This window comes from Hemitrygon akajei, chromosome 18 (genome assembly GCF_048418815.1).
Source record: "Hemitrygon akajei chromosome 18, sHemAka1.3, whole genome shotgun sequence".
Classification (NCBI taxonomy): domain Eukaryota; kingdom Metazoa; phylum Chordata; class Chondrichthyes; order Myliobatiformes; family Dasyatidae; genus Hemitrygon; species Hemitrygon akajei.
Genome location: NC_133141.1, coordinates 48,728,953 through 48,756,680, shown reverse-complemented (window position 1 = coordinate 48,756,680; position 27,728 = coordinate 48,728,953). Strand labels below are relative to the sequence as shown.

Here is a 27,728-nt window from a genome sequence, read left to right as displayed (position 1 = left end):
GGTGGGCATGGTACTTGTTCCGCTTGCAAGGATAAATGCCAGGAGGGAGATTAGTGGAAGGGTTGAATGGACAAGGGACATGGAGGCGACTGGGGCAGTAGGTGAGGACAAGAGGAACCCTATCCCTGGTGGGGTGCTGGGAGGATGAAGTGAAGGCAGATGTTCACAAAATGGAAGAGTTGCGGTTGAGGGCAGCGTTGATGGTGGAGGACAGAAAATCCCTTTCTTTGAAGAAGGACGACATCTCATTAGTTCTGGAATGAAAAGCCTCATCCTGAGAGCAGATGCGGTGAAGATGGTGGAATAGAGAGAAAGGGATGGCGTTTTTAAAAGTGACAGGGTAGGAAGGGGTATAGTCCTGGTAGCTGTGAGAATCAGTGGGTTTGTAAAAGATATCAGTCAATAAACTGTCTCAAAAGATAGAGACGGAGAGATCGAGAAAGGGGAGGGAGGTGTCAGAAATGGACCAGGTAAATTTGAGGGCAGGGTGGAAATTGGAGGCAAAGTTGATGAAGTTGACGAGCTCTCTGTGGGTACAGGAAGCAACCCCAATGTAGTTGTCAGTGTAGTATAGGAAAAGTTGAGAAGTAACACCAATGTCGGCTTGGAGCATAGACTGTTCCATGTAGCCAACAAAAAAAACAGGCATAGTGGGACCCATGCAAGTGCCCATGGTTATATCTTTTGTTTAGAGGACATGGGAGGAGCCAAAGGAGAAATTATTGTTAGTGAGAACTAGTTCCACTAGATGGAGGAGAGCGGTGGTGGAGGGGAACAGGTTGGGTCTGTTGGCTGGAAAGGAGAGGAGAGTTTAAGACCCTGCTGACAGAGGATGGAGGTGTATAGGAAATGGATGTCCATGGTAAAAATGAGATGATTGGAACCAGGGAACTTGAAGTCATTGAGAAGATCCAGGGCATGTTATGTGTCACGGATGTAGGTAGGAAAGTTCTGAACCAGGAGGTATAAAACAGAGCCAAGGTATGCTGCAGATTGGTGTATGGATGAGAAATGTATGGGGGGATATGGTCCAGGTGCAGGTCAGTGGGACTAGGCAGAAAAATGGTTCAGCACAGCCAAGAAGGACCAAAAGGCCTGTTTCTGTGCTGTAATGTTCTATGGTTCTCTAGAAGTTTGGTGGGTCAGGAACAAGCTGAAACAATGGGTCTACCTGGACAGGCAGGTTATGGATCTTGGGTAGGAGGTAGAAACGAGAGGTAAGGGAACTATGAGGTTGGTGGCAATAGATGGGAGATCCCCAGAGTTAGTAAGGTCAGTGTTGGTGCAGCTGACAATGGCCTGGTGCTTTTTGGGATCCTGATCAAGGGTTAAGAGGAGGTGTCTGACAGTTGTCGCCTGACCTCAGCAAGGTCAGTCCACCAGACTACTACAGCAGCCCTCACCTTATCTGTGGGTTTGATGGTGAGGTTCAGATTAGTGCAGAGAGTTCGGAAGGAGTGAGGTTGGAATTGAAGAGAGGAGTGTTAAAGTCAAGGCAGTTGACGTCTTGTCAGCAGTTAGCAATGAAATGATCCAGAGCGGGCAGAAGACCAGACTCATCTTTTTTTTAAAACAGTGCTGATGACCTGACCTGAAATGTTGACGGTTTACTCTTCTCCATAGATGCTGTCTGGCCTGCTGAGTTCCTCCAGCATTTTGTATGAGTTGCTTTGAATTTTAAATAAAAAAACAGGTGGCTCGTCCAAAATTTCTCAGTAAAAATTTCATATCCCCATATTATTCCTCTTTTGTTACAGTTTAGTGGGATGACTCCATGGATGTAGAACTAATCAGAATATTAAGTGACAAAGCAGACCTTTCCCGAACTATGCATTCAGTGGTAGCGATACGCCTTTAATGATGCGATAATGCGAGAGATGATCATTTAATGCCTTCCCTGATCTTATCCTGACGTTTTTATTGAGAACCAATTGACAAGAACATTCACCTATTGTCCTCCCCTGCATAGTTTCAATGAGACGGAATCAGAATGCTCCACACCCAATGACTGGTTTCAATAGCCCTAAAATACCAATTGAAGTTACATTGTGAAGACATTCGTTATGTGTCTTCATTTTGATAAACATCTGTTATCCATAATTTCATAACTCCAGAATAATACCTAATGGGAATAATCTATTCTTTAGTGCTCAGTCACATTGCACAGCTTGATTCACCGGAGTACTGAGGAATGAATCTTTGTGGCTTCTGAAGGAAATGTTTTCCAATCGAGTGCATTCGGTAGCACAATAGCGTAGCAGTTATTGCGACGCTATTATAGCTGTGGACTTTGGAGTTCAATTCCGGTGTCCTCTGTAAACAGGTTTGTACGTTTTTTTCCCCGTTCAAAGATGTACCGATTAGTAGGTTAATTGGTCAATGTAAATTATCCCGTGATTAGGCTAGGTGGGTTGTTGGGCAGCGTGCCTTGAAGGGCTGGAAATACCTCTATCTCTAAATAAATAAATACATCATGGCGATTCAATCATAACCTCATTTTTCAGTTTTAAATAGGCTACGTAATTCAAATATATAATTAATTCTATTTTATTCAGAGTACTTGTGTTGAAACGAAGATTGTGGTTTTTTCCCCCATGTGCTTTGTGCCCTTGCCCTCCCCCGGGTGAAGGTCACGGGTGTGAGGAGCTTCATTTTAATTTCAAAAATAAATTTTATATTCAAAATATATATACAAAAAGAAGAGTGCAAAAACCTGTCATTTGCTGAATACGTTCAGTAGTTAACATGTTTTTAACCATAACACCAATGTCACCTATAAGCCATAGTGAGATGGCGTTGTGCACTTTGTGGATGGTATAGACTGAGTTCTCATTTTTATATTCCACCCGTCTGCCGATTAGGGCTTTGAAGCTTGCCGAGTTACTTTTTGTTTCTGGGCACAAACTGACACACAGCTGCCATGACTTTCTCACTGCAGACCTTGAAGAGTCCATCTGCCTTCCTCCTTGATTGACAGACTGCCGGCCGCCTCCTCCCCTCGCGCATGCGCAGGTCGGCTGAAAGGCTGCTGGGTAAGCGCTGCTGGCCCGGCAGTAACAAGATGGCTGCTCCGGGAGAATACTTTAGCGTCGGAAGCCAGGTTTCCTGTCTGACGTGCCTGGGCCAGCAGCTGCACGGGGAGGTGGTTGCCTTCGATTACCAATCCAAGATGTTAACTTTAAGTATCCTTTGTTTGGAGGGCGCGGCGATTCGGACGAAGCGCGGCAGGGGATGTGTAAGTCAGCGGGTGCAGGCCCAGCGAATGCGGGAATGGAGCGGCCTTCGCCGGTGTTCTGCCAGATAGTGGGTCCGCGCATGCGCTCACCTCCCCTCTGGCCTCTGCCACAAAGTGGACTTCTTGAGAAACCACAATCATTGCCTGTAACCTGCTCAATACATCCTTGCCGTGCTCTGGTGTGATTTCCCAGAGCTGTGGATTGAATCTAATCTTTCACATTTTAGTTGTCACCACGTTGTTTGGCACAAGGTGAGGTTGGAAGAACACTATTTGGCAGTTCGATGGTTGCATCATGGCCCTGCTCATTGTATGAAAAATCCCTTATGTGGCACTTGATTATAGCAATTGTTAAGCGACGGTAGAGTTGCGTCGATAGAAATCCTTAAATTATATATATTTTTTAAATGGCCAAGGGTTGCCTTGGCACCGTGAGGTTGCATCCCAGTAAGGGTGACAAACTGCTAATATGGTTACCATGGGTAGGGCAAAGCTTGAGTACGCCGTCTTGGTTTTCTGTTTGCTGTTAAATTTTACCAAGTGGGTAAATCGCAACGCAAATGTCTCCGAAGAAACAAATGATATTTTTTTCTACCCGTGAAAGGGTATCGAAAGTAGATTGAGATAGATCGGCATGCGGTTACTTATTTTGGGAAGAATATTTTTCGTAGTTTACATCGAGTAAGTACTTGCTCAGGTTAGTAAAGCTATAGTTTCAGATCTGCAAAGCAGCATTTATTTAAAATGCAGTTTTAAACAAGGTTGTGTTCAAGTTAGTATTTTCCAACAATGTACTACTTTATACTATTGTTAATGTGCTGCTATAACTTGGGTATTGAAGTATGGGTGTTTTAATTTTGCATCGAAACCTCTGGGACTTGTATGTATTATGCTGAATATTAAAAGTAATAACTTGTATGTGTAGTAAAATCTTCAGTTTATGCAGAAAAAAGGCAGAGCTGCAGGGAAAGAAATTATAACCTTTGACCAAAAGCTTTGTAAAACAGATTTTGAATATAAAGGTGGAAAGAAAGGTGCCATTTAGGTAAGGAACTACACAACTATCTTGTTCCTAATGTATTAAAATAAGGAAGTGAGGCATGCATAAATAATCCAGATTGAAACAGTGTAGGGTTCATGCAGGTTTCTCTAAAGAGAAAGTGGAGGCTGTGAACATACTGGGAATAGAACTTGAAGTTGGGAATTTTAAAAATGAGTTGGTGGCCCAAGTGCTGAAAGAAGATTGGATTTGAATTTGGGGGTGTGAACGATAGCTATTGAGGCAAAGTTGGCATAGGTAATGTCATAAAGTAATCAGTCTTTCGAAGAGATATGACACTAATGAGTTGAAATGCTACTGAGATTATCAACAATTTAGTTTGGTTTAAGATGTCTGGAGTGTGGATGTGATGGTTTTGGAATGGAGTTTGTATATTTCTCCACTTGCATATTAAGAACAGATGGTAAGGCTTGTAGCCTAACCCAAGATTTGTGTTACTCTAGCTAGCACTTGGGTTTTCAACTATCATTGACTGTCTTTTAGAAAATGCAAGGACAGTTCATTTGAAAATGTGCACTCATTTTCATACTGTTTAATGGATATATTGAACTGAAAGGCTGTTGCACACATTCATCAATAAATGCATAGGTTTGAGGATTTGGTCATGATTCAGCCATCTGTTAGCCGTGGAGCACATAGGGAAATGTTCTTGAGGTGAATAATCATTCTGTGAATGATGCCATACAAATCCAAGTTTTCTGATTTTATACAATTGGAGTAAGCTCATGCAGATATTTAGAGACAGTCGCTCAGGTGGAAAAATCTAAAGCTTTTCGATTTGGCCTCAAAGTACAGTTAAGGGACCTGGGATTCACAAAAATTTTTGAAATTCTGAATCTTTTCCTAGTGCTTTCCCCAAGATATTCTGGACGTTTTAAGTTCCGTGAATCCTGCACCTGCCCATTCACCTCCTCCCTTGCCTCCATTCAGGGCTCCAAACAGTCCTTCCACATGAGGCAGCACTTCTCCATTGCGGTCGGCTATTGTAGCTAGTGCTTCCAATGTGGCCTCCACTATAATGGTGAGACCCAACGCAAGTAGAATTTCCTGATAGCCAACCATATTAATTTGTATCACATTCTTGATCTGACATGTCAGTCCATGGCTGCCTCTTTTGCCACAGTGAGGTCACTCTCAGGGTGGAGGTGCAACATCTCATGCCATCTAGGTAGTCTCCAACTTGGTGGCATGAGCATTGATTTCTCCTTCTGGTAATTTTTTTCCTCCCCTTTTTCTATTCCTCACTCTGGCCGCTTCCCTCTTCTCCAAAGTTGCCTGTCACCTTCCCCTGGTGCCCCTCCTTCATTTTCTCCCATGGTCCACTCTCCTCTCCGATCAGATTCCTCCTCCAGTTTTTTACCTTTCCCACCCATCTGTCACCATCTAGCTAGTCTTCCTTCCCCTTTCACAACCTTTTTATTCAGACTTCCTCCTTTCTTTCCAGTCCTGAAGAAGTGTCTCAGCCCAGAATGTCAACTATTTATTCATTTTCATAGATACTGCCTGACCTGTTGAGTTCCTTCAGCATTTTGTGTGTTATTTCAGTTCCATCTTGAATTAGCATATGTTTCTGTAAAAGAGACTAAACATGTAAATGCACAGATCAGTCAAATTGTAATAAAACAACAGAACTAGGTAGATAGTTACAGTGAATGTATCTATTAAACTTGACAGTGCAAAACTGATATTTTGAACTTAATCAGGCTTTTAGTTTGCAGAGTAAATTCTTAGGTTTTGATTTGAACTTTGAATATTTTACATGTTGGATTAGCAATCAATTTTAAAACAATGTGTTCTATGTTAGCAGGATAGATAACATTTCAGTCCTGCCTAAAATAATTGAATATAAATCAAAAGTTTATATAAACATATTTTCTGCAGGATCAGTTTGAAATAAGCTCCTTTCTTCCTTTCATCATCTGTCACTGGGAATTCACTTCTGATGTTGCTGGGTGACATTGTCAAACTTTATACCCATTTTTTAAAAAAATGGCCTACTAGGATTTCTTCCACGCTGACTTCCAAACCTTCACTGTCTACTATATTAGTGAGAAGGGCAAGGGCAGCAAGAGAATGGGAGAATCGCCATCTTCAAATGCTATCCCACAGCATTCTGAATTGGCCTCCTGTATTTTAGTGAATTTTAGTTGGAAGAGGTGGTGCTTGGGCTTGAAGAAACGCAAAGACTGCAGATGCTGGAAATTCAGAGCAACACATCACTGGAGGAACTCAGCAGGTTATGCAGTATGGATGGAGATGAATGGTCGGTATTTAGGGCTGAGAACCCTCAGGACTGTCAGAAAGACTGCCAGGAAGGTCAGAAGACAAAATAAAGGGTGGGGTGTGCTGACTCCATACTACTTTCTTTCCATTCCTGGTGAAGGGTCTTGGCTTGAAATGTCAACTGTTCATTTCTCTCCATCTTAAGAGTTCCACCAGTATTTTGTGTGTTGCTAAGTTTGAAGAAATATCTATTGTTGAACAATAACAGTACTTCAGTTGTTTCCATTTTACAGATTTATTGAAATTTGGCAGTGGAAATGGGCAAAGGGTGGTAAAGTGGTGCAGTGGTTGCTGTTGTTGCCTCAGCTGCAGGAATTGAGGTTTGTTCCTGATCTTGGGTGCTGCTTCATTCTACCCTTCTTCCTGCCACCATGAGGGTTTCTGCCAGGTTCTTCAGTTTTCTTCCATTTGCCAAAACTGTAGGTGTGTGTTAACTACTGTAAATTACCCTATTATGTAGGTATGCGGCAGAAGAACCAAATGGAGTTGAGGATGTAACAAGGAATAAGTTTCAGGACTACAGGGAAATAGTGACTGGGACTGTTGGGATATTCTGCTACGAGCCAGCATGAATCCATTGAACTGATTGACCTCAGATGCAGTACGTGTATTAGGAATTACCATTCATTATTTGTATTCCTTAACCATTTTCTCAGAATGTCCTTCCTCCAGTGGGAAGCCCAACCATAATGATGTTCTACTGATTAATTTAGCTTATGTTTCGGATGTTAAAACAATTAATGATCGCACAGAAACTCCACCACCCTTAGCTTCACTGAATGTTAGCAAGGTAAGAATCTTAACTTAATCAAAAATTTCAAAAATGTTATCTTTCTTATCTTTACTTTTCCTTAAGTTTTGCAAAAAAAACCAGGATTTTGCCAATGTGTATTTCAAATATTCGGGCAACCATTTGAAACAAAAATTCTTAAATTGATACAAAATTTTCCAATTAGATGTGCTATGAATTTGTGCATACAAGATTAACTTTGTTTTATCACGAGAGCTTGACTTTAAATTTATATTTGAGTAGTCCTAGTCTCTTGCTCTTGATTATAAAATACCTTGGGATTCTCTAATCCTACTTGCCAAAGACTTTTCATGGCCCTCCTGGCTCTCAATTCCCTTCAAGTTCTTTGCTAGTCTCTTTATACTCCTCAAGGGCACTCTTTGGTTGTAGCTTATTTAACCTTGCATGTTTCCTTTATCATTACTAAATTCACAACTGGTTGTCATCCAAGGTTTGTTTACCTTTCCATCCTCTCAGGAACTTGCTGGTCCTATAGTCAGTGCAGTTGGTCTTGAACAACCATCAAGTGTCAGATGTGGACTTGCCCAAAAACAGCTGCTCCTGATTTACTGTTCCTAGTATCTGCCTAATACTCTTGTAACTTGCTCTCCCCCAGTTTAATATTTTCTTGTGAGGTCCATACTGACCCTTATAGTTAACTTAAAACTTAGGACTTGTGATTGCTGTTTCCTCATTGAAATGTTAATCACCTGGCCAAGCTTATTTCCCAGTGCAAAGTTTATTATGGGCTATCACACACCATTTAAAGAGAGTATTGGATGCATCTAACAAATTCTACCCCATTTGTCCTCTTGCACTAGGGAAGTCTGAGTCTGTATTGGGGAAATTGAATTCATCCACTATAACAAACCTGTGATTTTTTTTTTTTCTCACCTTTCCCTAATCTGCCTGCATATCTGTTCTGTGATATCCTGGAAGCTATTCTTTTTTTTTGGGGGGGGGGGGGGCGAGGCAATCTGTACTATTTTTATACTCCTGGTCACTTCTAGATCTGCACTTCTTTACATAGTGGGTATGAAGGGCACCTACTCCAGACCACAATTTAGTAAAACACGGCTACAAATAAAAAACTTAAATCTATGAATTATACAGGCAGTTCCCAGGTTACGACAGGGTTCATTTCCTAAGAACTGTTCATAATTTGAACTTTTGGAAATGACAATAGCGGTATGTGGGCGAGGGTCACAGATACAGCTGTGACAGAATGAGCAGGCTTCGGAAGCGCAACTGCCAGGTGGCCTCTGACTCTGAATGTGCAAGTGACTCTGTGCTCTCAGGTTTGATCATCTTCCTCCAGATGCTGATTTTTGTGAATCGTTGGGTGGGAAGAGAAGGCATGTGGAAATGTCCCATTCCACCAAGCAAATGCCTACATTCTTGTAGTGACTGGCAAGTCCATCTTGCTGGTCTCCCAAATGCTCGATTGTACTTATAGATGTCCATAAGTCAGTCATTCATAACCTGGTGAGGACCTTCATTCATAGATGTTCATCTGCATAGTTTTTGCCTATACCTGAAGGATTGTACTTCTCCATGGATTCCTTCAAAATGAATTTAACATTTATCTTCAATCTTGATAATGTTTTGTGTTGTTTAGAACTGTACAGGCAATTAAGACCACAATGTTGTGCCAACCTTTTAACCTGCCCTAAAATCAATCCAGCCTTTCCATACCTCTGTGTGTCTGTGATGTTCCTTAGGCAACTTCAGGGTGATTATCTCTGTAGCTCCTATCTTTCACCTCATTCTCCTGAATGAGCCGTAGGGAACTGAAGCTGATGACCTTGTGTGGTCTCGGGTGCGAGTCTTGATGAGTAATTGTTTCCATGGTCTCAAGCTTTGTAGAAAGTCCACTTTGGCAGTTTCATCACCTGCATTAATTTTCGCAGCACAGAAATGGGCCCTTCAGCCCATCTAGTCTGTGTAGAACCATTTAAACTGCCTACATGCTTATTCAAATTTCTCTTAAATGTTGAAATCGAGTTTGCATGCACCACTTCTGCAGATAACTTGCTCTGCACTCTCATGACCCGCTGAGTGAATAAAATTTCACTTGTGTTCCCTTTAACATCTCACCTTTAACCCATGACCTCTAGTTGCAGTCCCACCCAACCTCAGTGGCAAAAGCCTGCTTGCATTTACCCTACCTATACCCCTCATAATTTTGTATACCTCCATCAAATTTCCACTCAATCTTCTATGTTCCAGGGAATAAAGTTCTAGCCTATTCAATCTTTCCTTATAACTCAGGTTCCCCAGTTCCAGCAACATCCTTGCAAATCTCCTCTTTCCACTTTCAACCTTATTTTCAACTTTCCTGATGGTAGGTGATCAAAAACTGCACATGATACTCCAAATTAGGCCTTGTCAACGTGTTGTACAACTTCAATACCTCCAGTATTCAGTACTTTGATTTATGGAAACCAATACGCCAAAAACTTTCTTTACAACTCTATCTACCTGTGCCACCACTTTCAGTGAATTATGGACCTATATTCTCAAATCCGTTTGTTCTACCGCACTCCTCAGTACCCTACTGCTCACTGTGTGAGACCTACCCTGGTTGGTCCTACCAAAGTACAACACCTCACACTTGTCTGCATTAAATTCCATCTGCCAGTTTTCAGTCCATTTTTTTTCAAGCTGGTCCAGATTCTGCTGCAAGCCATGATAGCCTTCCTCACTGTACTACACCCCCAATCTTGGTGTTATCTGCAAATTTTCTGATGCAGTTAACCATATTATCATCTAGATCATTGATATAGATGACAGACAACAACAGGTCCACCACGGATCCCTGTGGCCTCAATTCAGAGAGGCAACCATCTACTACCACTCTCTGGCTTCTACAAAGCCAATGTCTATTCCAGTTTACTACCTCATCTTGAATGCCAAACAACTGAACCTTTATGACCAACCCTTCCATGTAGGACCTTGTCAAAGGCCTTGCTGAAGTCCATGTAGAGAACATTCACTGTGTTGCCTTCATCAACTTTCTAAAATAAAACTATAAGATTGGTTAGACATGACCTACCACACACACAACCATGCTGACTATCCCTAATCAGTGCATGTCTATCCAAATACTCATATATCCGGTCCTTTAGAATACCTTCCAATAACTTTCCCGCAACTGATGTCAGGCTCACTGGACTATAACTTAATTGGCTTAATCTTGGACGCTTTCTTAAACAATGGAACAACCTCCAGTACCTTGCCTATTAAGGATGGTTTAAATATCTCAGCTAGGTCCCCTGCAGTTTCTGCACTTGGGTGCGTGGGAACACCTTGTTATCAGGCTCTGGGGATTTACGTCCTAAAGACTGCAAACACCTCCTCTAATCTGCATTGGGTTCATGACCTCACTGCTGCTTTACCTCACTTCTATAGACACTGTGTCCATCTCCCAAGTAAATATAGATGCAAAAAAATCCATGAAAGATCTCCTAATCTCTTTTTGGCTCCACACATGGATTACTATTCTAACCTTACAGAGGACCAATTTTGTCCCTTACAATCCTTTTGCTGTTAAGATATCTGTAGAATCCCTTGGGATTCGTCTTCACCTTATCTGCTAGGGAAACCTCATGCTGCCTTTTATCCCTCCTGACTTTACCCCCCCCACAAAGATTAGGTGCAAACTGTTTTTTTCTGTACAGGCTCCACCTTCCATGGAAGAGAGTCGAATGATCCAAATATCTGACTCCCTCTCTCTGCACCAACTCCTTAGACACGTGCTGAACCTGTATAATCTTCCTGTTTCTGGCCTCACTAGCACGTAGCAAGGGTAGCAATCATGAGATCACAACCCTGGAGGCCCTTCCCTTAATTTAGCACCGAACTCACTCTGCAGAACCTTGTCACTAGCTATGTCATTGATACCTACATGGACCATGACCTCTGGCTGTTTACCCTCCCGCTTAAGAGTGCTGAGAACTCAATCTAAGATGTCCTGGACCCTGGCATCAGAAAGGGAACAATACTGTCCAAGAATCTTGTTCTCGTTCACAGAACTTGCTTTCTGTGGTATACCGGTTGTTGAGGGGGATGGCCACAGGGGTACTCTGTACTGGCTATTTGACCTCTTTCCCCTTCCTGACTGTCGGCCTGTTTCCTTTGTCCTGCACCTTGGGTGTAACTACCTCTCTATATGTCCTATCTATCACTCTTTCAGCCTCTGAAATGATCTGGAGTTTATCCAGTTCCAGCTCCAACTCAGTGTGGAGTGTTAGAAGCTGCTGCTGGATGCACTTCTCGCAGGTGTAGTCATCAGGGACACTGGAGATCTCCCTACTTTCTCACATTTTGCAAGAGGAGTGTTCTACTGTCCTAGCAGAGCAAATGCAAAGGAAGAAACACAATAAACTGGGGGTGGAAAATCCACCTACAGCTTTTCACTTTCTCTCACTCGAGCCTCTCCTCGCTGAAACTGCAAAGAACTAAAGCCTCAAAATCCCCACTCCAGCAATGACAGCTCCACTTGTCCGTCATATTTTAATTTGTTCTTGCCAATTGTGATCGCTGATTAGCTGCTGCTCAAAACAACAATCTGCTATGAGTCAATGCCTTATACTCAATCGGTGAAACTGGGTGAGCACAGCTGTGTCTTGTGTTTTGGATCTCTGATTGCTTGCTGTTATAAATTTAAGTTAAACTAGGAAATTGCGAGATTTCCTTACAACTTACCTGATGGTCGCATGAATGCTGATTATTTAGTTATCAGTACAATTTAGTAATTTATGTTTATTTGCAGCAATGTTAGTAAATTATCTAGAGTTGAAGCCCTTGGGGTCAGTTCTGTTGAGAAACTCTTAATTTAGCAGAGATCTAGAATTGAGTTAGGCTGTCCAGTCTTTATAGGTCACCTATCTTCTGGATAAATGGAACTACTAGAAATTGTGCCATAATTAAAGTTTTCTGAATTTCAGTCCAAATTGTAATTGTCAATATTGTGTGTGTGTGTGTGTGTGTGTGTGTTTTTAAAGTACAAATTTGTAGAATGTTTGAAAAAATTATTAATTTAACAACTATTTTAGTTTCAAATGATTATCATGACATTGATTACTTGACATTAATTTGAACTGTGATCTATGTTTATAATTTTCCTCTGAGAGAAGGAAGTGGTGTGAGTCCTGGACACTTTCACGATATTTCCAGTCTTCATCAGTTTCAGTGTATTGCATTGTTTCAGTACACTTTCTGCATCAAAGCAAATTATTTATCCTTTTCTCCACCCAAGGTGAATTTGGAAATTTTTGTCCTGCAAATTACATATTGCATTCTTGTGTTTCTTTTGAGTACTAACATTGTTACATGACTCAATGTTTAAACTACAAAGATATTAATTCCCTTCAATTATTTGAGAATGTAATTTTCAGTGTAGGAGCTCCTGAGATGTTTTAGTTGTAGAGTGGTGTTACTATTGTTTGATTAATCTTAAGAGTTCCTCCATGAAGTTTTATAGTACAACAAAGTTTGGTAGTGAGTTGTTGAATTGATTTAAATGTTAGACTGTAAGACATGGGAGCAGAACAAAGCCATTTGGCCCATCAAGTTTGCGCTGCCATTCTATCATGGCTGATTTATTATACCTCTCAATCCCATTTTCCTGCCTTCTCACTGTAACCTTTGATGCACTGACTAATCACAAACCTATCAACCTCTGCTTTAAGTATACCCAATGACTTGGCCTCCACAGCAGTCCATGGCAATGAACTCCACAGTTTCACCAGCCTCTGGCTCAGGAGATTCCTTCTCATCTCTTCCAAATGGATGCCCCTTTCATCTGAGGCTGTGCCCTTTGGTATAATTATGATCTTAACATACCAATAGAACTTTCAGCATGCTTGTGGTAATGCAGCTTTTAGTATTGTTTGCAGCATTTTCAGATTTTTGAGAACATAATAACTTCCTTTCATTGGAACAGAAAATGGATCATGGTTATTGTAAGTCTGATTACAGACTTGTATAGATATTTGTTTGTGAAAAGTTAAATTATGGAAAACTTCAGCTAGTACAGGCAATTCCAATTGTAAATTATTGAAAAATAGATACAGTGGGAATAGGATTAAGCCAAATTGCTTTGATCTGGTCATGTGCCATGCATTGGGTCCTCTTTCTTGCTCAGTCCACCAAATCCTTTAATATCAAAATAACTTTTATTTCAGTTTGAATACACTAAATGACTAAGTATTCCCAATCTTGGTGTAGGGATTTCAAACAATTTGCAGTCCTTTAAGTAACCTTTGCCTTTGTTTCTTTACTCGGTTAAAGACATGTATATGTTGAAAGGATTATCAAATAAGTTGGATATGTTGAACTAAATAACAAATGGGGGCTGTTCACACTCCTGGGGTGTTCTGGGTTTAATCAAATTAGTTAGTGAGACACTGTTAACCTAATATAACAGGAAGCTTAATGATTATAGTAAGTATAGAAATAAAACTAAAAGGGCCAAAGTCATGTTGCTTCTGAGGTTAAGTGAAAGAAGCAATGGAAGTATGTGATGTGAATTCAGTAATTTATTTAAAAAAGTTGAAAGTAGATGGGCAATGGCAAACATTAAATAGGGTATACAGTTGCAAGAAAAGAATTGTGAACCCTTTGCAATTACCTGGTGGTTTCCTACATTAGTTACTCAAAATGTGGTCTGATCTTCATCTAAGTAACAATAATAGAGAAACACAATCTACCTAAACTAATAATGTGCAAACAGTTGCACTTTTCGTGTCTTTATTGAACACATTGTCTAATCATTCACAGTGCGGGCAGGAAAAAGTAGGTAAAGCCTTGTATTTAGTAACTGGTAGAGCCTCCTTTAGCAGTAATAACCTTCAAATGTTTCTTGTAGCTGCTGATCAGACTTGCACAATGGTGAAGAAGAATTTTAGACCATTCCTTCATACAAAACTGTTTCAGTACATCAATATTTCTGGGATACATTGCATGAACAGCCCACTTCAGGTCATGCCACAGCATCTTGATTGGGTTAAGGTCTGGACTCTGACTTGGTCATTCTAAAACACAGATTTTCTTCTTTTTAAACAAATTGTTGATTTACTCTTGTGTTTCTGATAATTGTCTTGCTGTATCATCCAACTTCTGTTAAGCTTCAGGTGATGGACCACTACCCTGACATTCTCCTGTAAAATGTCTTGATACAATTTTGAATTCATTGTTCCCTCAACAATTGAAAGCTGTCCGGGCCCTGAGGCAGCAAAGCAGCCCCAAACCATGATGCTCCTTCCACCATGCTTTACATTTAGGAGTTGGTTTTGGTGTTGGTGTGCAGTGCTCTTTTTTTTCCACCAGAAACTGTGATGTGCATTTCTGCCAAAAGGTTAATTTTTTGTCTCATCTGTCCACAGAACATTGTCCCAGAAGCATTGTGAAACATCCAGGTGGTCTTTTGCAAACTTGAGACAAGCAACAGTGATTTTTTTTTTGAGAACAGTGGCTTCCTCCTTGATGTCCTTCCATGAACACCATTCTTGTTCAGTGTTTTTCTTGTAGTGGGCACATGAATAGAGACTTTAGAAAGTTCTAAAGATTTTTGCAGGTCTTTTGCTGTTAACCTTGTCCTTTATCACTTCCTTCACCATTCCACATTGTGCTCTCGGTGTGATCTTTGCAGGATGCCCACTCGTAGGGAGAGTAGAAATTGTATTGAATTTCCTCCATTTGTAGACTGTTTCTCTTACTGTGGTCTTCAGAAATGCTTTTGTAGTCTTTTTCAGCTTCATGCATCTGTACAGTTCTTCTAAGTTCCTCCTGAAAGTTGTTTTGATCAAGGAACATGGTGCACATAAATAGATCTTGAGAAGAGCAGACTTTGTCAGTAACCTGACTGCCTGTCTTTCTTAATAGGGCAGATCACATCGACACTCCACACCTCCAATCTCACCTCATTGATTGGAACACCTGATGCCAATAGCTTTTGTAAAAGGCATTACCCCAGAGGTTCACATACTCTTTTGAACCTAGACTGTGATTGTTTAAATGGTATACTCAGTATTGATGAGAAGTAGTACAATTGTTTATTAATTTAGGCAGTCTGTCTATTATTGTGACTTAGATGAAGATCAGTCCACATTTTGAGTAATTAATGTAGAAAAACAGGTAATTGCGAAGGGTTCACATGTATTTACTTATTGGGGCTTTCTTGATTTCTAATTTTAGCCCTTTCTAAATGTCAAGAGCCTTGGAAAATTTATACTTGACCTTTGTCACCTCAGTCAAGCCTGCTATGAGTGTAAATCAAAACCAAATCTGAGTTTCTCTTAACACTGCTGCTTGGTTAAGAAGTTAAATGTAGTCTTCTAAATGGTTTTTACCCCTTCTCCCCCCGATTGCTATGTTATTAGTTGCTTTCTGGCTTGGTTGTACTTTTCAGAATTTTTTTCCACCCTGGTATGTCTTCCCCTCTTCCCTTTTTTAGTGTGCTCTCAATAATCTTTGTCAAAATTTGCATGAAATATAGTTTCCTTTTTCTGAAATGTACAAGTGAAGTTAAGTTAATGGTTCTTGAATCGCTGCAATGCATTCTCTGGAAGTTCAGTGCATTCTGGTTGGGTTAGCTGCTAGACATTATTTTCGGAGGAGACTAGATGCTACTGGCTATTTTCCCTCTCAACTTGAAAGGATTTTTGCCTGACAATTCACGGAGCCATTTATGCCTCACAACGAGCCAAATTAGTTATAATGGAAATGGCTTGCATGTTGTTTTGTGGAAGTACACTGTCGAAAGTACTAGATATAGGCTATTTTGTGCTGTTTGCAGAAAAAGTATTTCTTCCTGAAGGTGACAGTCCTGAGACATCCATCCCTGGATAGTTTTGTAATTAGTCAATATTTTCCTTCTAGTGATGTGTCAACAGGATATTTTAATATAGCTGGCATTGGAATGTAACTTAATTGTGCTATCTATGTGCATGTAATTTACATTGAGCACAGTGGGATGGGAAGAACAAAACCGTTTCATATTGAAGAGTCACTGTTATTTATAGATGCCTCAATGGCAAACTAGTTAGCATTTATTTAGGATTGAATTTGTGACTTTGCAGGTGTGTTTTTCCTCTTAGGAGGAAATAGTAACATCTTTTTTATTTCATTAAATGTAGATTCGGCAAGACCATCTTTTCATACACTGTTAATGCCCATCAATTTTGAAAAGCATATCCTAAAACTTTGCATTCCATTTCTGTCCTCTATGGAAATGCTTTTTTACATTCTAAGGTGTACTTCTAGAAGCCTTTGAAATAAGAATCTAAGCTACTTATTGAAAATGCATCAGTTGGGTGTGTGCCCCTTACTGGATGTAAACCTTTTTCAATTATATAAACTAATTTCATTACATTCCTGCATCTTTGTGCCTAATTTCTTCAATCTCCCTTGCTTGCTGCATTGCAGTGGATATAATAGTTATTCTTGCATGTTGGGGCTTTTTTCCAAAAACAGTTGTTAGTGATACTTGCTACCCATTTAAAGAACATTAGTTCAGATCAATCTGTATTTTTGGGCTTGTCTGTCTTCAGGATGTAGCTCTTATTGTAAGTTGAGTTGGTAGTGAAGAAGGCAAATGCAATGTTGGGCATTCACTTCTAGAGGTATAAAATATAAGAGCAGGGATGTGATGTTGAGGCTCTATAAGGCACTCGTGAGACCACACTTGGAGTATTGTGTGCAGTTTTGGGTTCCTTATTTTAGAAAGGATATACTGACACTGGAGAGGATTCAGAGAAGGTTCATGAGAATGATTACAGGAATGAAAGGGTTACCATATGAGGAATGTCTGGCAGCTCTTGGGCTGTCATCCCTGGAGTTCAGGAGAATGAGGTGGGATCTCATAGAAACATTCCAAATGTTAAAAGGCCTGAGCAGATTAGATATGGCAAAGTTACTTCCCATGGTAGGGGAATCCAGGACAAGAAGGCATGACTTCAGGATTGAAGGACGTCCATTTAGAACAGAGATGCAGAGACTTCAGTCAGAGGATGGTAAATCAGTGGAATTTGTTGCCATGAGCAGCTGTGGAGGCCAAGTCATTGGGTGCATTTAAGGCAGAGATAGATGGGTTCTTGATTAGCTAGGGCTTTAAAGGGAATGGAGAGAAAACAGGGGAGTGAGGATGACTGGAAGAATTGGATCAGCCCATGATTGAATGGCAGAGCAGACTCGATAGGCCAAATGGCCTGCTTCTGCTCTGATGGCTTATGGTCTTGTATCTGTCTAGAGATTGGACTGTGTGGTTCTTCATTTGGGTGCAGTGTACAGTTGAAACTATTTTTTTTTAAAATGATGAAAATCAGTCTTTGCCTTTTAGATCATGAAGCTGTTGTTTCTCTGACCAGACTTGAGTCTGGGGTCCACAATGTCTACAGATTATCGCAACTGTACACAGAAATAGCCAATGGAATTAAATTCACATTTGGGATTTTCAGTTGCTTAAAAGTATAGCCCATGATGTTCTTTCCATTTTATTTCAATGTGCTATAAATTCTGCCAAATTGGGGTGATGTTTAGGAAGTCCCAGGTTGATATTGGGAACCACTTAAGTTAGTTTCCCTTAAATTTATTTTCCTGACTGTTTGCAGTATGTGATTCCACTGCCCCAAACTATTGCAGCCCTTGGCACCTATAACTTGTAAAACCAATTTGCAGCCAAGTCTTGGTTTCTGATTTGCCTGACTTTTGCATGCTTTTCCCAGTGGAACAAGTGAGTGAATGATAATGCAGAATTGAATTTCTTAACTGCAAGTCCATAGACAAAACTTTTGCAAGCACAGATTAAATCTTAAGCAATGTTTTCTTTGTGGATCAAATACTATTCAGATCAATTCCTACTTTAATTTTGAGGTGCCTTTTCTATTGCATCCTTCTGATGCAATAGTTTGCTCATTATCCACAGCTCTCCCTTTGTGTTGTCTGCAAACTAATTCTTCTCTCTCTTCCCCCCCCCGTTTTGTTAGTTATTTGCATATATCTAAACACAAAGGTCCCAGTACTGATCACTGCAGAACACTGCTGGTCATAGAGGTTTGAATCTCATCTGTCAAGTCACTGTGGTTCCCATGTTTTTTGATATTTTGGGTCAGTCTGCCATGAAAGACCCTGTCAAGTGCTTTACTAAAGTCCATATATGCCATATCCATTGCCTACCCATATTGCCAGTTTTGTCTTCCAAACTTGTAAAATTGCTGCCTAAAAATTTTTAATGAACTGTACACCTTGATGTTAATTGGAGGAATGATTAAATGTTTCTTTTGATATGATAGCAGATCTGTTTGCTAGCTTTAAATTGCCATTTAAAAATTTGGTACAGTTTTGGTAACCATTTGAATTGTTTCAGCTGCTTGCTTCAGGATGGCAGTGTCTGATGATTAAGCTGTTGTTTTATTACTAGCTTGCCAATCGAGCACGGACAGAGAAGGAAGAGAAATTAAGCCAAGCTTATGCAATTAGTGCCGGAGTCTCTCCAGAAGGCCAGCAGCTTTTTCAGACTATCCATAAGACGTAAGTTTTTTTTTCCTAAATGGCTTATTTCATCAAAAATGTTTTCTAATTCAATGAATTTTTTAAAAAAAAGATTGTGGTATGATATAGCAGTTGATTTAATTTGAAAACCTAGAAACATAGAAAACCTGCAGCACAATACAGCCCTTCGACTGTTGTGCCGAACATGTCCCTACCTTAGAAATTACTAGATTTACCCATAGCCCTCTATTTTTCTAAGCTCCATGTACCTATCCAAAAGTCTCTTAAAAGACCCTATCGTATCCGCCTCCACCACCGTTGCTGGCAGCCCATTCCATGCACTCGCCACTCTCTGTGTTCTTCAAAGAAAAAACTTAGCCCTGACATCTCCTCTGTACCTACTCCCCAGCACCTTAGACCTGTATCCTCTTGTGGCAGCCATTTCAGCCCTGGGAAAAAGCCACTGACAATCCACACGATCAATGCCTCTCATCATCTTGTACACCTCTATCAGGTCACCTCTCATACTCCGTCACTCCAAGGAGAAAAGGCCGCGTTCACTCAACCATGATTTTCAGAATCTGTTCAAGTAAAAAGTCAAAGCAATATATACTTAAAAGTTCATCCCTGTTCTGTAGTGCTTACCATATAGTCATGTCAGAACTTGTTACTGCCTCCCAAATTCATTATATTGAATTTAATGTAGTGCATTCTGGAAGTGGTGTACAGTGCATTGACATGACTGTAAAGTAGATTTGGTGCTTTCAAGTAGGAATGAATTTCTAGGTACTGTTCCAGTTTAATCAGTATTGATTTTAAATTTAAACACAGCTGCTGCAAGATATATTTTAACCTTAAAATAATTTGGAGTCAATCTACTGTAAGGAAATGTGTGAATATTTTGAAAATGGCCTCAAAGATATTGGAGAAAGAAGAAAATTTTGGAATTAGTTTTCCATATCTGGTGACAAAATGGTCATAGTACTACAGTTTCATGGGTGAATTAGCTTAATGGGTGAACAGTATCTTGGGTGAATTAGCTTCCTCCAAGCTTAAATTATTTTTTCAACACTTTCTATCTCAATACGTTAACTTTTTCTTTTTCCACATGTTCCTCATGATAGTATACTGTTCACTTAACACAGCTTTAGTGGTGTTAAAGTTTTGCATTATTTCTGGAAATGTAAAGACCATATGGCATGGTGTTCAATATTTATACCAGGAATTTTACTGTGGGGTTAAGATTTTCAATAGATCTGCATGAGAGGAACAGGCTTTCCCTGGCAGAGCATTAGTCAGGAATTCCAATATTATCATTGTCAATCATTGCTCTTGTCTAATGATTGAACCAGGCCCTGAATTTCCATTTTGCCCACACTCTGCTTCTGCTCATCGGGACAAGGAAGAATGAGCCAAGAATGGAAAAGATCAGTGTAAATGTTTGCAAAGTTATCATTGCATACTTCAGGAACATAAACATGTAATCTTAAATTGGTAGCTCAGTGCAGCACCAAGTGAGTGTCATTGTCCCTTTCAAGTAAATGGATTTAAAAAGCATGTTGTTTTCTGAAGAAATGTAGGCTGCACTGCTAGCATTATAGCAATATTTCTTAATCAACACTGCATTATTTTATTTGGATTTATTTACAGTGTGCAAATTGCCTGTTATATTTGCCTGCACAACAGTAAGTAAAGACAGGCATTAGCCAATCGCTTTTGAAGTAATGATTTTTGTCTGCTGTCTTGCATAGATAATAGCCAATTGGGCAAGATTGCACAGAGCTTCTAAGTACTCAGTTACAGAGGAGAATGAAGTTGCTCTATTATAACTGCCAGGAATTTTCCAAGCATACATCCTATTTTCTGTTTGAACTTTTAAAAATCATTTTGTTGTCTTGAGCTAGTGTTTTGTATTGGTGATAGTGACTAACACTAAGGATGTTTGTATTCCCAGTTGGTGCTCTTCAAGCTTGTTAATTTGATTTGCAAACATATGTGAGTGCAAAAGCTATTGTGCTTTGATTGGAAGTTACAACAGCTTTTAGTTGATACAAAAAGTTTGAAATAATTTTAATGGTAAATGGATTGGAAATCTATTTACTTGTCTGGTCAGCCATCATTCTTATGTAATGTATACTTTTTTAGCATCAAGGAATGTAAATGGCAAGAGAAGAGCATAATTGTCATGGACGAAGTTGTAATTGTACCACCTTACCAAGTTGAGAACTGTAGAGGCAAAGAAGGAAGCGCATTAAGTCACGTACGCAAAATAGTAAGTACATGTACATTTTTTCCCTCCCTGTTTCTTACTCCTGATATTCTTTGATCGTGAAAGTTGGTAGACACTTTTTATACTCAGGCAAATTTTGTGGCATTTTTGTGAACATATAGTTCTGTATGGCTAATTAAGTTCAGTGATCTGAAATTGCCAGTAGAGTGAAAGCATTGTGAATTTCTTGTGTCAATGGAGTTGGAGCTTGGAAGAAACCTGTTTGAGCACATGCTCATTCTTTGTATTTCAATGCCTTAAGTTTTTGCAAGTGGTTTCTTACCACGCTGTATCCATAATGTTGGGATGATTGCATTATTTTTTGCTTTCACTATCAATCTCACTGTTCTGCTGGCAGCTAGAGAAACAATTGAGAAGGTAATGAATGTATGCACACTGGCAGATAAGACAAGCTCATAAGTGTGTTGAGAATGGATTAATATGGGTCACGTGCATGCAAATAGATTAGTTTGATTTGGTATCGTGTTGATGGGACTGCTTGTTCTGTACTGTTCTATGTTACAATTTGCCCAAAACAAGATACATGCAAGTGACAGAAGAGTGAGGGTGAGCATCTGTTACCAAGTTTTTCCAACAGTTTCTTTTTGAATTTTTCAAAATTGATTTTGTTTTGCAAATCCTCAAACTTCCCTGAAAATGTTATTTTATTACATTTCTGAATATACTTGATTATTAGCTGCTTTTGTTTTAACCTCGAGTTATTCTGACGTGCTAAGCTTCCCATAGTTGTGCATTATAGTCAAATCTAAAATAGTTAATATTGAAGGACAGCATGTATTAGTACCAATAACAGAATCAAATTTCCAACCTGAATTGTCCTTGCACAAAGGCCTGATCTGAACTTTAGTTCTTTAATTTATATTTAGACCAAGAAGGCTGTACATTTAGGGAGTTTGTCCACTTCCACTACTCAGTGCTGAAATCAGCATTTCTCATAATTCTCATGCCCATCCTCTAAGCTGCTTATGATTGCACAGTATGTTGTCTTTTGCAGTGTATTTTATTTGGCTGTCTTAAAAGTACCAGTTTAAGTATAATTTGTAGAGATGTGAGAGTTAGGCTTTGCCATCCTGTGTCTTAGACTAGCATTTGTGCTTGGGAATTGCTTTGAGTAAAAAGAGAAATGAGAGCTCATGATGGAATGAGCACCAGCTAACCAAAGGTTTTTGTTACCTTTGTTAGTACATGTTAGTTTTTTATAACTGTTATACGTATGTGTTCATAAGATATTTAATAAAAATCTTAAATTTTGATAATGTTGGGGTTGCTTATAACATGTTTAAAGCTCTGTTGAACTGGCAGTTTTGTCAGGTAATTAAATCTGGTAGGTATTTAATTTTTAAACTTTTGTTATGAACTAGTAGGTGAAATAGAATGCAGTTTGATTAAAGTCCAAATGTCATCAATCTCCACCTATCAATTTTTTTTTTGTGCTGCTAGTGTACCTTGCATCTTAAAAAATACTAGACAGACCCATTATAATTGTACACATTTGTAGGAATTTAGATGGTGACAAATTTGCTTTCAAAGATATTCCATGTCTTGAATAGTTTATTTTTTGTTACATTAAATACTGGATTAAATAATGAGGGCAAGCATCAAAGCACACTAGGCAGAGCTATGAAGAACCTTGAATGCAAGACTGAAATTCCCGGAAGTCCTCCAGGTAGTCATGATACATGCAAGGAAGTATAGCTATGGAGATCATGAAATCTTGTAGCAGAAATTGTATTTAAACTTTCACAGACTGATAAAGGCTAAGCAGCTTAGCTGTTCTGGGCAGTATTCCAGAACACTTTCTACCTTATGAGTGTGGATACTTGGTTGCTGAGTATATTTAAAGCTGGCATTAATAAATATTTATGGCTGGCATTAATAAATGAGTTTTAAGAGCTCATAGGAGTTTGTGTTTGGGCAGCAAAGTGGACTTGAACCACAAGAACCGTTATGATCTATGTTGTCCCTATGATAAGAACTAACAACTCAGGAGTATTAGTAAATTAATAATACCTCGTCATTTATTCAACAAGGAAGATCTTTTGAATTATGATAGTATGATTGCATTTGAATCAGCAAAAGAAGCAGAAGAGATGAAAAATATATTAGCCATAGTAAACTAGGCTTCACAGTTCAAAGATGGCAATTAATCAGTTAGTTATAATACCAATAAAACAAATTCCATTTGGTCAATTAAGCAGCTGTGCCCAACAAATAGGATAGGGTGCAATATCACGCCAAAAGAAAATAATTCTACAAATGCAAGGAAAAATGGAGGTGAATCGTAAGTGATTTTTTTTAAAAAAGGAAGTAATTGGTAGGGTGCAAAGGAGAACTGCATGGAGGGGTGGATTGGTGTTGTGAAATATGAAAGATGCCACTAATTTTTATGTGATTTGGTGGGGTGGTGTTCTAGGACACAGTTTCCCAAAAGCACAGGAAGAACAGACTTTGAAAAGCTTTGTTTTTCACATCAGAATACATCCAATTTCTGGGAATGTGTTGGTTGGGCATGCATTGTGGGGAAGTTATTGGAATCTTTAATCAGCTGTAGAGTGGCTAGGCACTTGAGCATGAATTTTTAGAGTCGGTTATTCATTCAGGGTGTGTCATGGAATTGATGGGGGAGGAAGGTTAAGGAAAATGGGAACATTGCTTTATAGATAATGATGAAACAAGTATTTCCTAAGTATAGTGAGTTAGTCATGGACCTTTGTAGAGGAGAAGAAGCAGTTACTAAAGTTTGAGTTTGTACCTGTAATGCAGTTGTTTGGGGCAGTGACAGGTGATGCATTATGTCATAAACAGGTGATGTACTCCTTTACTAAATACAAAACCATTGTTCTGTGTTTGGAAAACATACTTTAAAGTTAAGCACTTATTATATTCCAGATGTATTTTAAAATAGGGATGCATAGCTCAGTGTCATGCAAGTGTTGAATTAGAAACAAGGCCGTTCAGATTCCGCATGTCCCTTTTCCATGGTGGCTGTGACACTCATTTACTTTTGAAGTACAGTGTTAGTCAAGTGTTTGTCTGACTTTATTAGGACAGAATATCTCTCAAAATTATTCTCATCTTAATTTTAAGTTTGTAATTAAATGAACTGACTTCAAATTCCAGTTGAGATTCTTGTATAATGTTCATATTTTCCCTAAGTTAGTTCTGGGTAAATATATTTGTAGAACAGGACTGGAATAAGCCCATCTGCCACCTTTACCATCCTATCTATTTGTGTTGTCAATTTTGGGCAGCTATGTGCTTGTGCTGACTGCAATATCCCTTTCTAGATTAATGCCCTTGAATGTTCTACCATTACTGTATACTTTCCTCTTTCATTGACCTCCAATGTATTAAGGCTGTTTTATTCTTGACTGTGCTCTCTATTATGCATTATGCTTGTCAAGTAAAATAGTCTTTTAAAGCTGGCAGATACACGAACATTGAACTTTCAGTCCTGAACTAATTTGATTGAGTGGTTAATTATGGTCTGATCTCTACATGATTAACCAGCTTCATTTCCCTCAATACCTTTTGGGGGTTGAAAATCTTAGGTAACTCAGCATCCACGGCTTGTCTGAAGAAAGTATGATGGATTGTAAAGTTTATGGATAATGCCCTTCCACTGCTTTTGTCTGTTTCACTCCTGAAAGGCCCCGCTCTAATTTTGAATTAGTGCCACTATGTTCAGTCTCCTTCCACCACCGTAAACAAATTTCTAATTGCTCTCTAAAGAATCCTTTTGATAGTTTTAAAGAAATTCTGTCATCAACTCCATGGAATTTAGTCTTAAACACTTCGTAATTCAACTCTTTAAACCCTGGTATATATCTAGTAAAACATCAAACTATTAGTAAATCATTGTGTATTTGGGAAGGACTAAAATAGCACCTATTGCTGCAGAGGTTAAGAGAAATTGGCCGGGGGGTGGGTGGGGAAGCAGAAAATGCAGTCATTTTGAATGGAGCTGATTTATTGGCCAATAATCTAACAGTAATTTGGTTGCTTGTACCTGTGCACCAGATCTCCTAGGTTGCCCTAAATAACCCAATCCATTTTTTACTCCTTAAATGTTCAGCTTTGTCATTTGTATCTTTGCTGTGTGCAAGATAAATGGGGTGGGGGGGGGGGGGGGGGGTAGGCTTTTATTAGTATAGTGAAGCTACCAGACTGTATATTTTAAACAAAAAGGAAAGACATGGTGTTTTGCTCATTTTTGTTCATCTCTTCCTTTCTTTTAGGTCGAGAAACATTTTAGAGATTTGGAAAATCAGAAGTTAATGCAACAACGTTCACAAGCACAGCAAACACAGAAGGAAACTGCTTTGTCGTCCTGAGTGGCTTGGATAGTCCTTTGCAGAGCCTGATCGGGGAGGGATGGGGAATTTTTTTTTCCTGTGATGGGGAGGGAGTAGTCCACATGTTCTCCGGGGAGAATCTACAGTGAGCTGACATTTCCACTTTGAGAAGAGAATAGACTTTACAAAAAAAGCATACAAGACAACACTTATTGTAACTTGACTAACTATAAATTACCTTTTTTCTTTGTTAGCTTTTAAAAAATAAAGTCATATTTTGTTATTTTTTATTTTTTACATGTTCATTTACTTTTCCTATTGTCATTACATTCATTTTAGGTAGATCCTAAATTGTTGTTTGTGACTTACACAACTTTACAAATATATTTGTTAAAGTAACAAACCAGCTCATCATAGTAATGGTGTTCTAACGAGGAAACCAAAGCAAGAAGGTAATTTAACTTGTTAAGTGGTTGTCCCATGTAGGAGAGATTTCATTTTAAGTCCTTTTATTTTTCCAGAAGCTTATTCTCAGAAGGAATAAGTCCAGTTGTGTTTTTTTTTAAACGTCACTGAAAAGTCTTCCAGTGAAGAATCGTTTATTTGATGATGGAAGATTTGGCTCATAAGCTTATCCTCTGACTGTGTACAGAATTGGTTTGTCTTGCTAAGACAGTGCTTATGGAGAGTGGCCATTTTAAAGGATATAACTGTTCATGCAGTTTTGCATGTGTCATGTACTGTACACTTCATTAAATTGGAAGAAAAGGTGTTGCCTGGTCTTTGCATAATAAAATTAGGCAGTAACAGTCATAAAGTCCTTTTTATAGGCTGGTGAAGAATCTATGATAATGTATATTTTTATTCACAGTCCCTGTCAGCGCAACGCTATAATATAAATTGGAGGAATTTAAAAAAAACATTTTAAAGCTGAATCTGTTATTGTCTTATTTTGATTGAAAATATGAAATTAAAGAGTACGAAGAAACGTGTAATCAGTGTTCTTTATTCTATACCTTTTTTATTTCCCCTGCAGATAGTTTGATTGATTGACTTTTTTGGCATGTTTCTGGGTAATTTGAAAAAGATATAATTTGTTCAAATTCCTTTCTACTTTAAACCATTTCTAGTGAATTAAAATTTTTAGAAATTGTATTGAGAAGTCTAGTACTACATGGTTGAATGAATTTGTCATATGGAACTGTTGTACACTTGTACTAATTTCAATTGACCTTCTCCCTCCAAAGTTATTGTTTTACCAAAAGGATTAGCATTAACATTAGCGTGGTATAGCAATGTGTAACCTTACTGGTTAAAAATGAATTTTAAAAGTGTAAAGCTAACAGAGGATTGCAATCTTAAAGTTTACTTAACTATTGGGGATGCTATAAAACAAATTATTACCTTTGTTTCCCTGGCATGGAGAGGAATGTTTTTGGCAATATTTATATGCCCAGTTAGTGGACCTACTGACAAAAAAAATAGTTCTTTATTCCATTGCAGTAATAATTCAATGTATGATATCAAGCTGTTTCCCAGCTCTGTTTTCATTATTGTCAAAATGTTTCTTCAATTAAATGAAATATTTGAGCAATGTGATGATAAATGAATACCACTGAGTAAGTATTCATCAGATGAATCATTTTATGTATTTGAATTTCATATTTTATAAAGCTTGGTTCAAATGTTTTGTACCAATTTCATAAACAGTGCAGTTATATTTAATGTAAGTACATATATGCTTGAACTTATTTCCTATTTGAATTAGCAATTGATAGAATCCTACTGGAAATGGGGCAAGTTCTGCTTATAAGGCAAATTACAGGCAGGTTTTGTAAGCAAGAATAGTAATTCTCTATTGACAGTTTCTGCTCTTGTTCATTGTTCATCTAGTATAATATCAGTGGTTGAAGTGCTTTAAAAATCCTATACCAATATTTATTAGTGTATGTATCAGCCCTTAAGACAAAATAAGTAATTGGGTCAATACCATTCCAGCCTCGTGCTCATAATAAGGTGCTATCTAATTTTTTTGCATTCATGGGTAGGTACTAAGCAAATGAGTTGCATTTCCACTGATCTTGTGAATTTTTTCTGGATATTGTAATTGGTGAAAGAGATTGTGTCCATTGTCGCCTATTTCTTAGTTGGGTTAGATGCCAGGGATAAATTCCCTTTGCAGAGAATTATTAAGTTTAAATTATTAATGAAGAAAGTATAGAAGTATTACAGACCTTTTAAAACAGTTGAATAAATGAAGTTTGCCTATCGATCTGGTCTCT

General features: G+C 38.8%; 1 protein-coding gene across 2 annotated transcripts; it reads left to right on the top strand.

The window, feature by feature from the left end:
• The first annotated feature begins 3,015 nt into the window (after positions 1-3,015).
• lsm12b (LSM12 homolog b) lies at positions 3,016-26,441 on the top strand. 2 transcript variants are annotated; one of them, XR_012102061.1, is made up of 6 exons: positions 3,016-3,182; positions 7,235-7,368; positions 18,791-18,900; positions 20,512-20,546; positions 21,007-21,133; positions 25,390-26,441. XR_012102061.1 is itself a non-coding variant. In XM_073071632.1 (5 exons), exons 1-5 carry the CDS (start codon positions 3,062-3,064, stop codon positions 25,483-25,485), a joined length of 588 nt encoding a protein of 195 aa, XP_072927733.1. In that variant the 5' UTR covers positions 3,018-3,061; the 3' UTR covers positions 25,486-26,441. The 2 variants fall into 2 exon arrangements, 1 of the variants encoding a protein (XP_072927733.1); XM_073071632.1 differs by lacking the exon at positions 20,512-20,546 and having other exon boundaries at positions 3,018-3,182.
• The last annotated feature ends 1,287 nt before the right edge of the window (positions 26,442-27,728 follow it).

Excerpts from the sequence above, each read along its gene's own strand:
- lsm12b (XM_073071632.1), top strand. The coding sequence starts at position 3,062 with ATGGCTGCTCCGGGAGAATACTTTAGCGTCGGAAGCCAGGTTTCCTGT. Across the intron at positions 7,369-18,790 it reads CTTCACTGAATGTTAGCAAG|CTTGCCAATCGAGCACGGAC; the intron begins GTAAGAATCTTA and ends TTTTATTACTAG. Across the intron at positions 18,901-21,006 it reads TTTCAGACTATCCATAAGAC|CATCAAGGAATGTAAATGGC; the intron begins GTAAGTTTTTTT and ends ATACTTTTTTAG.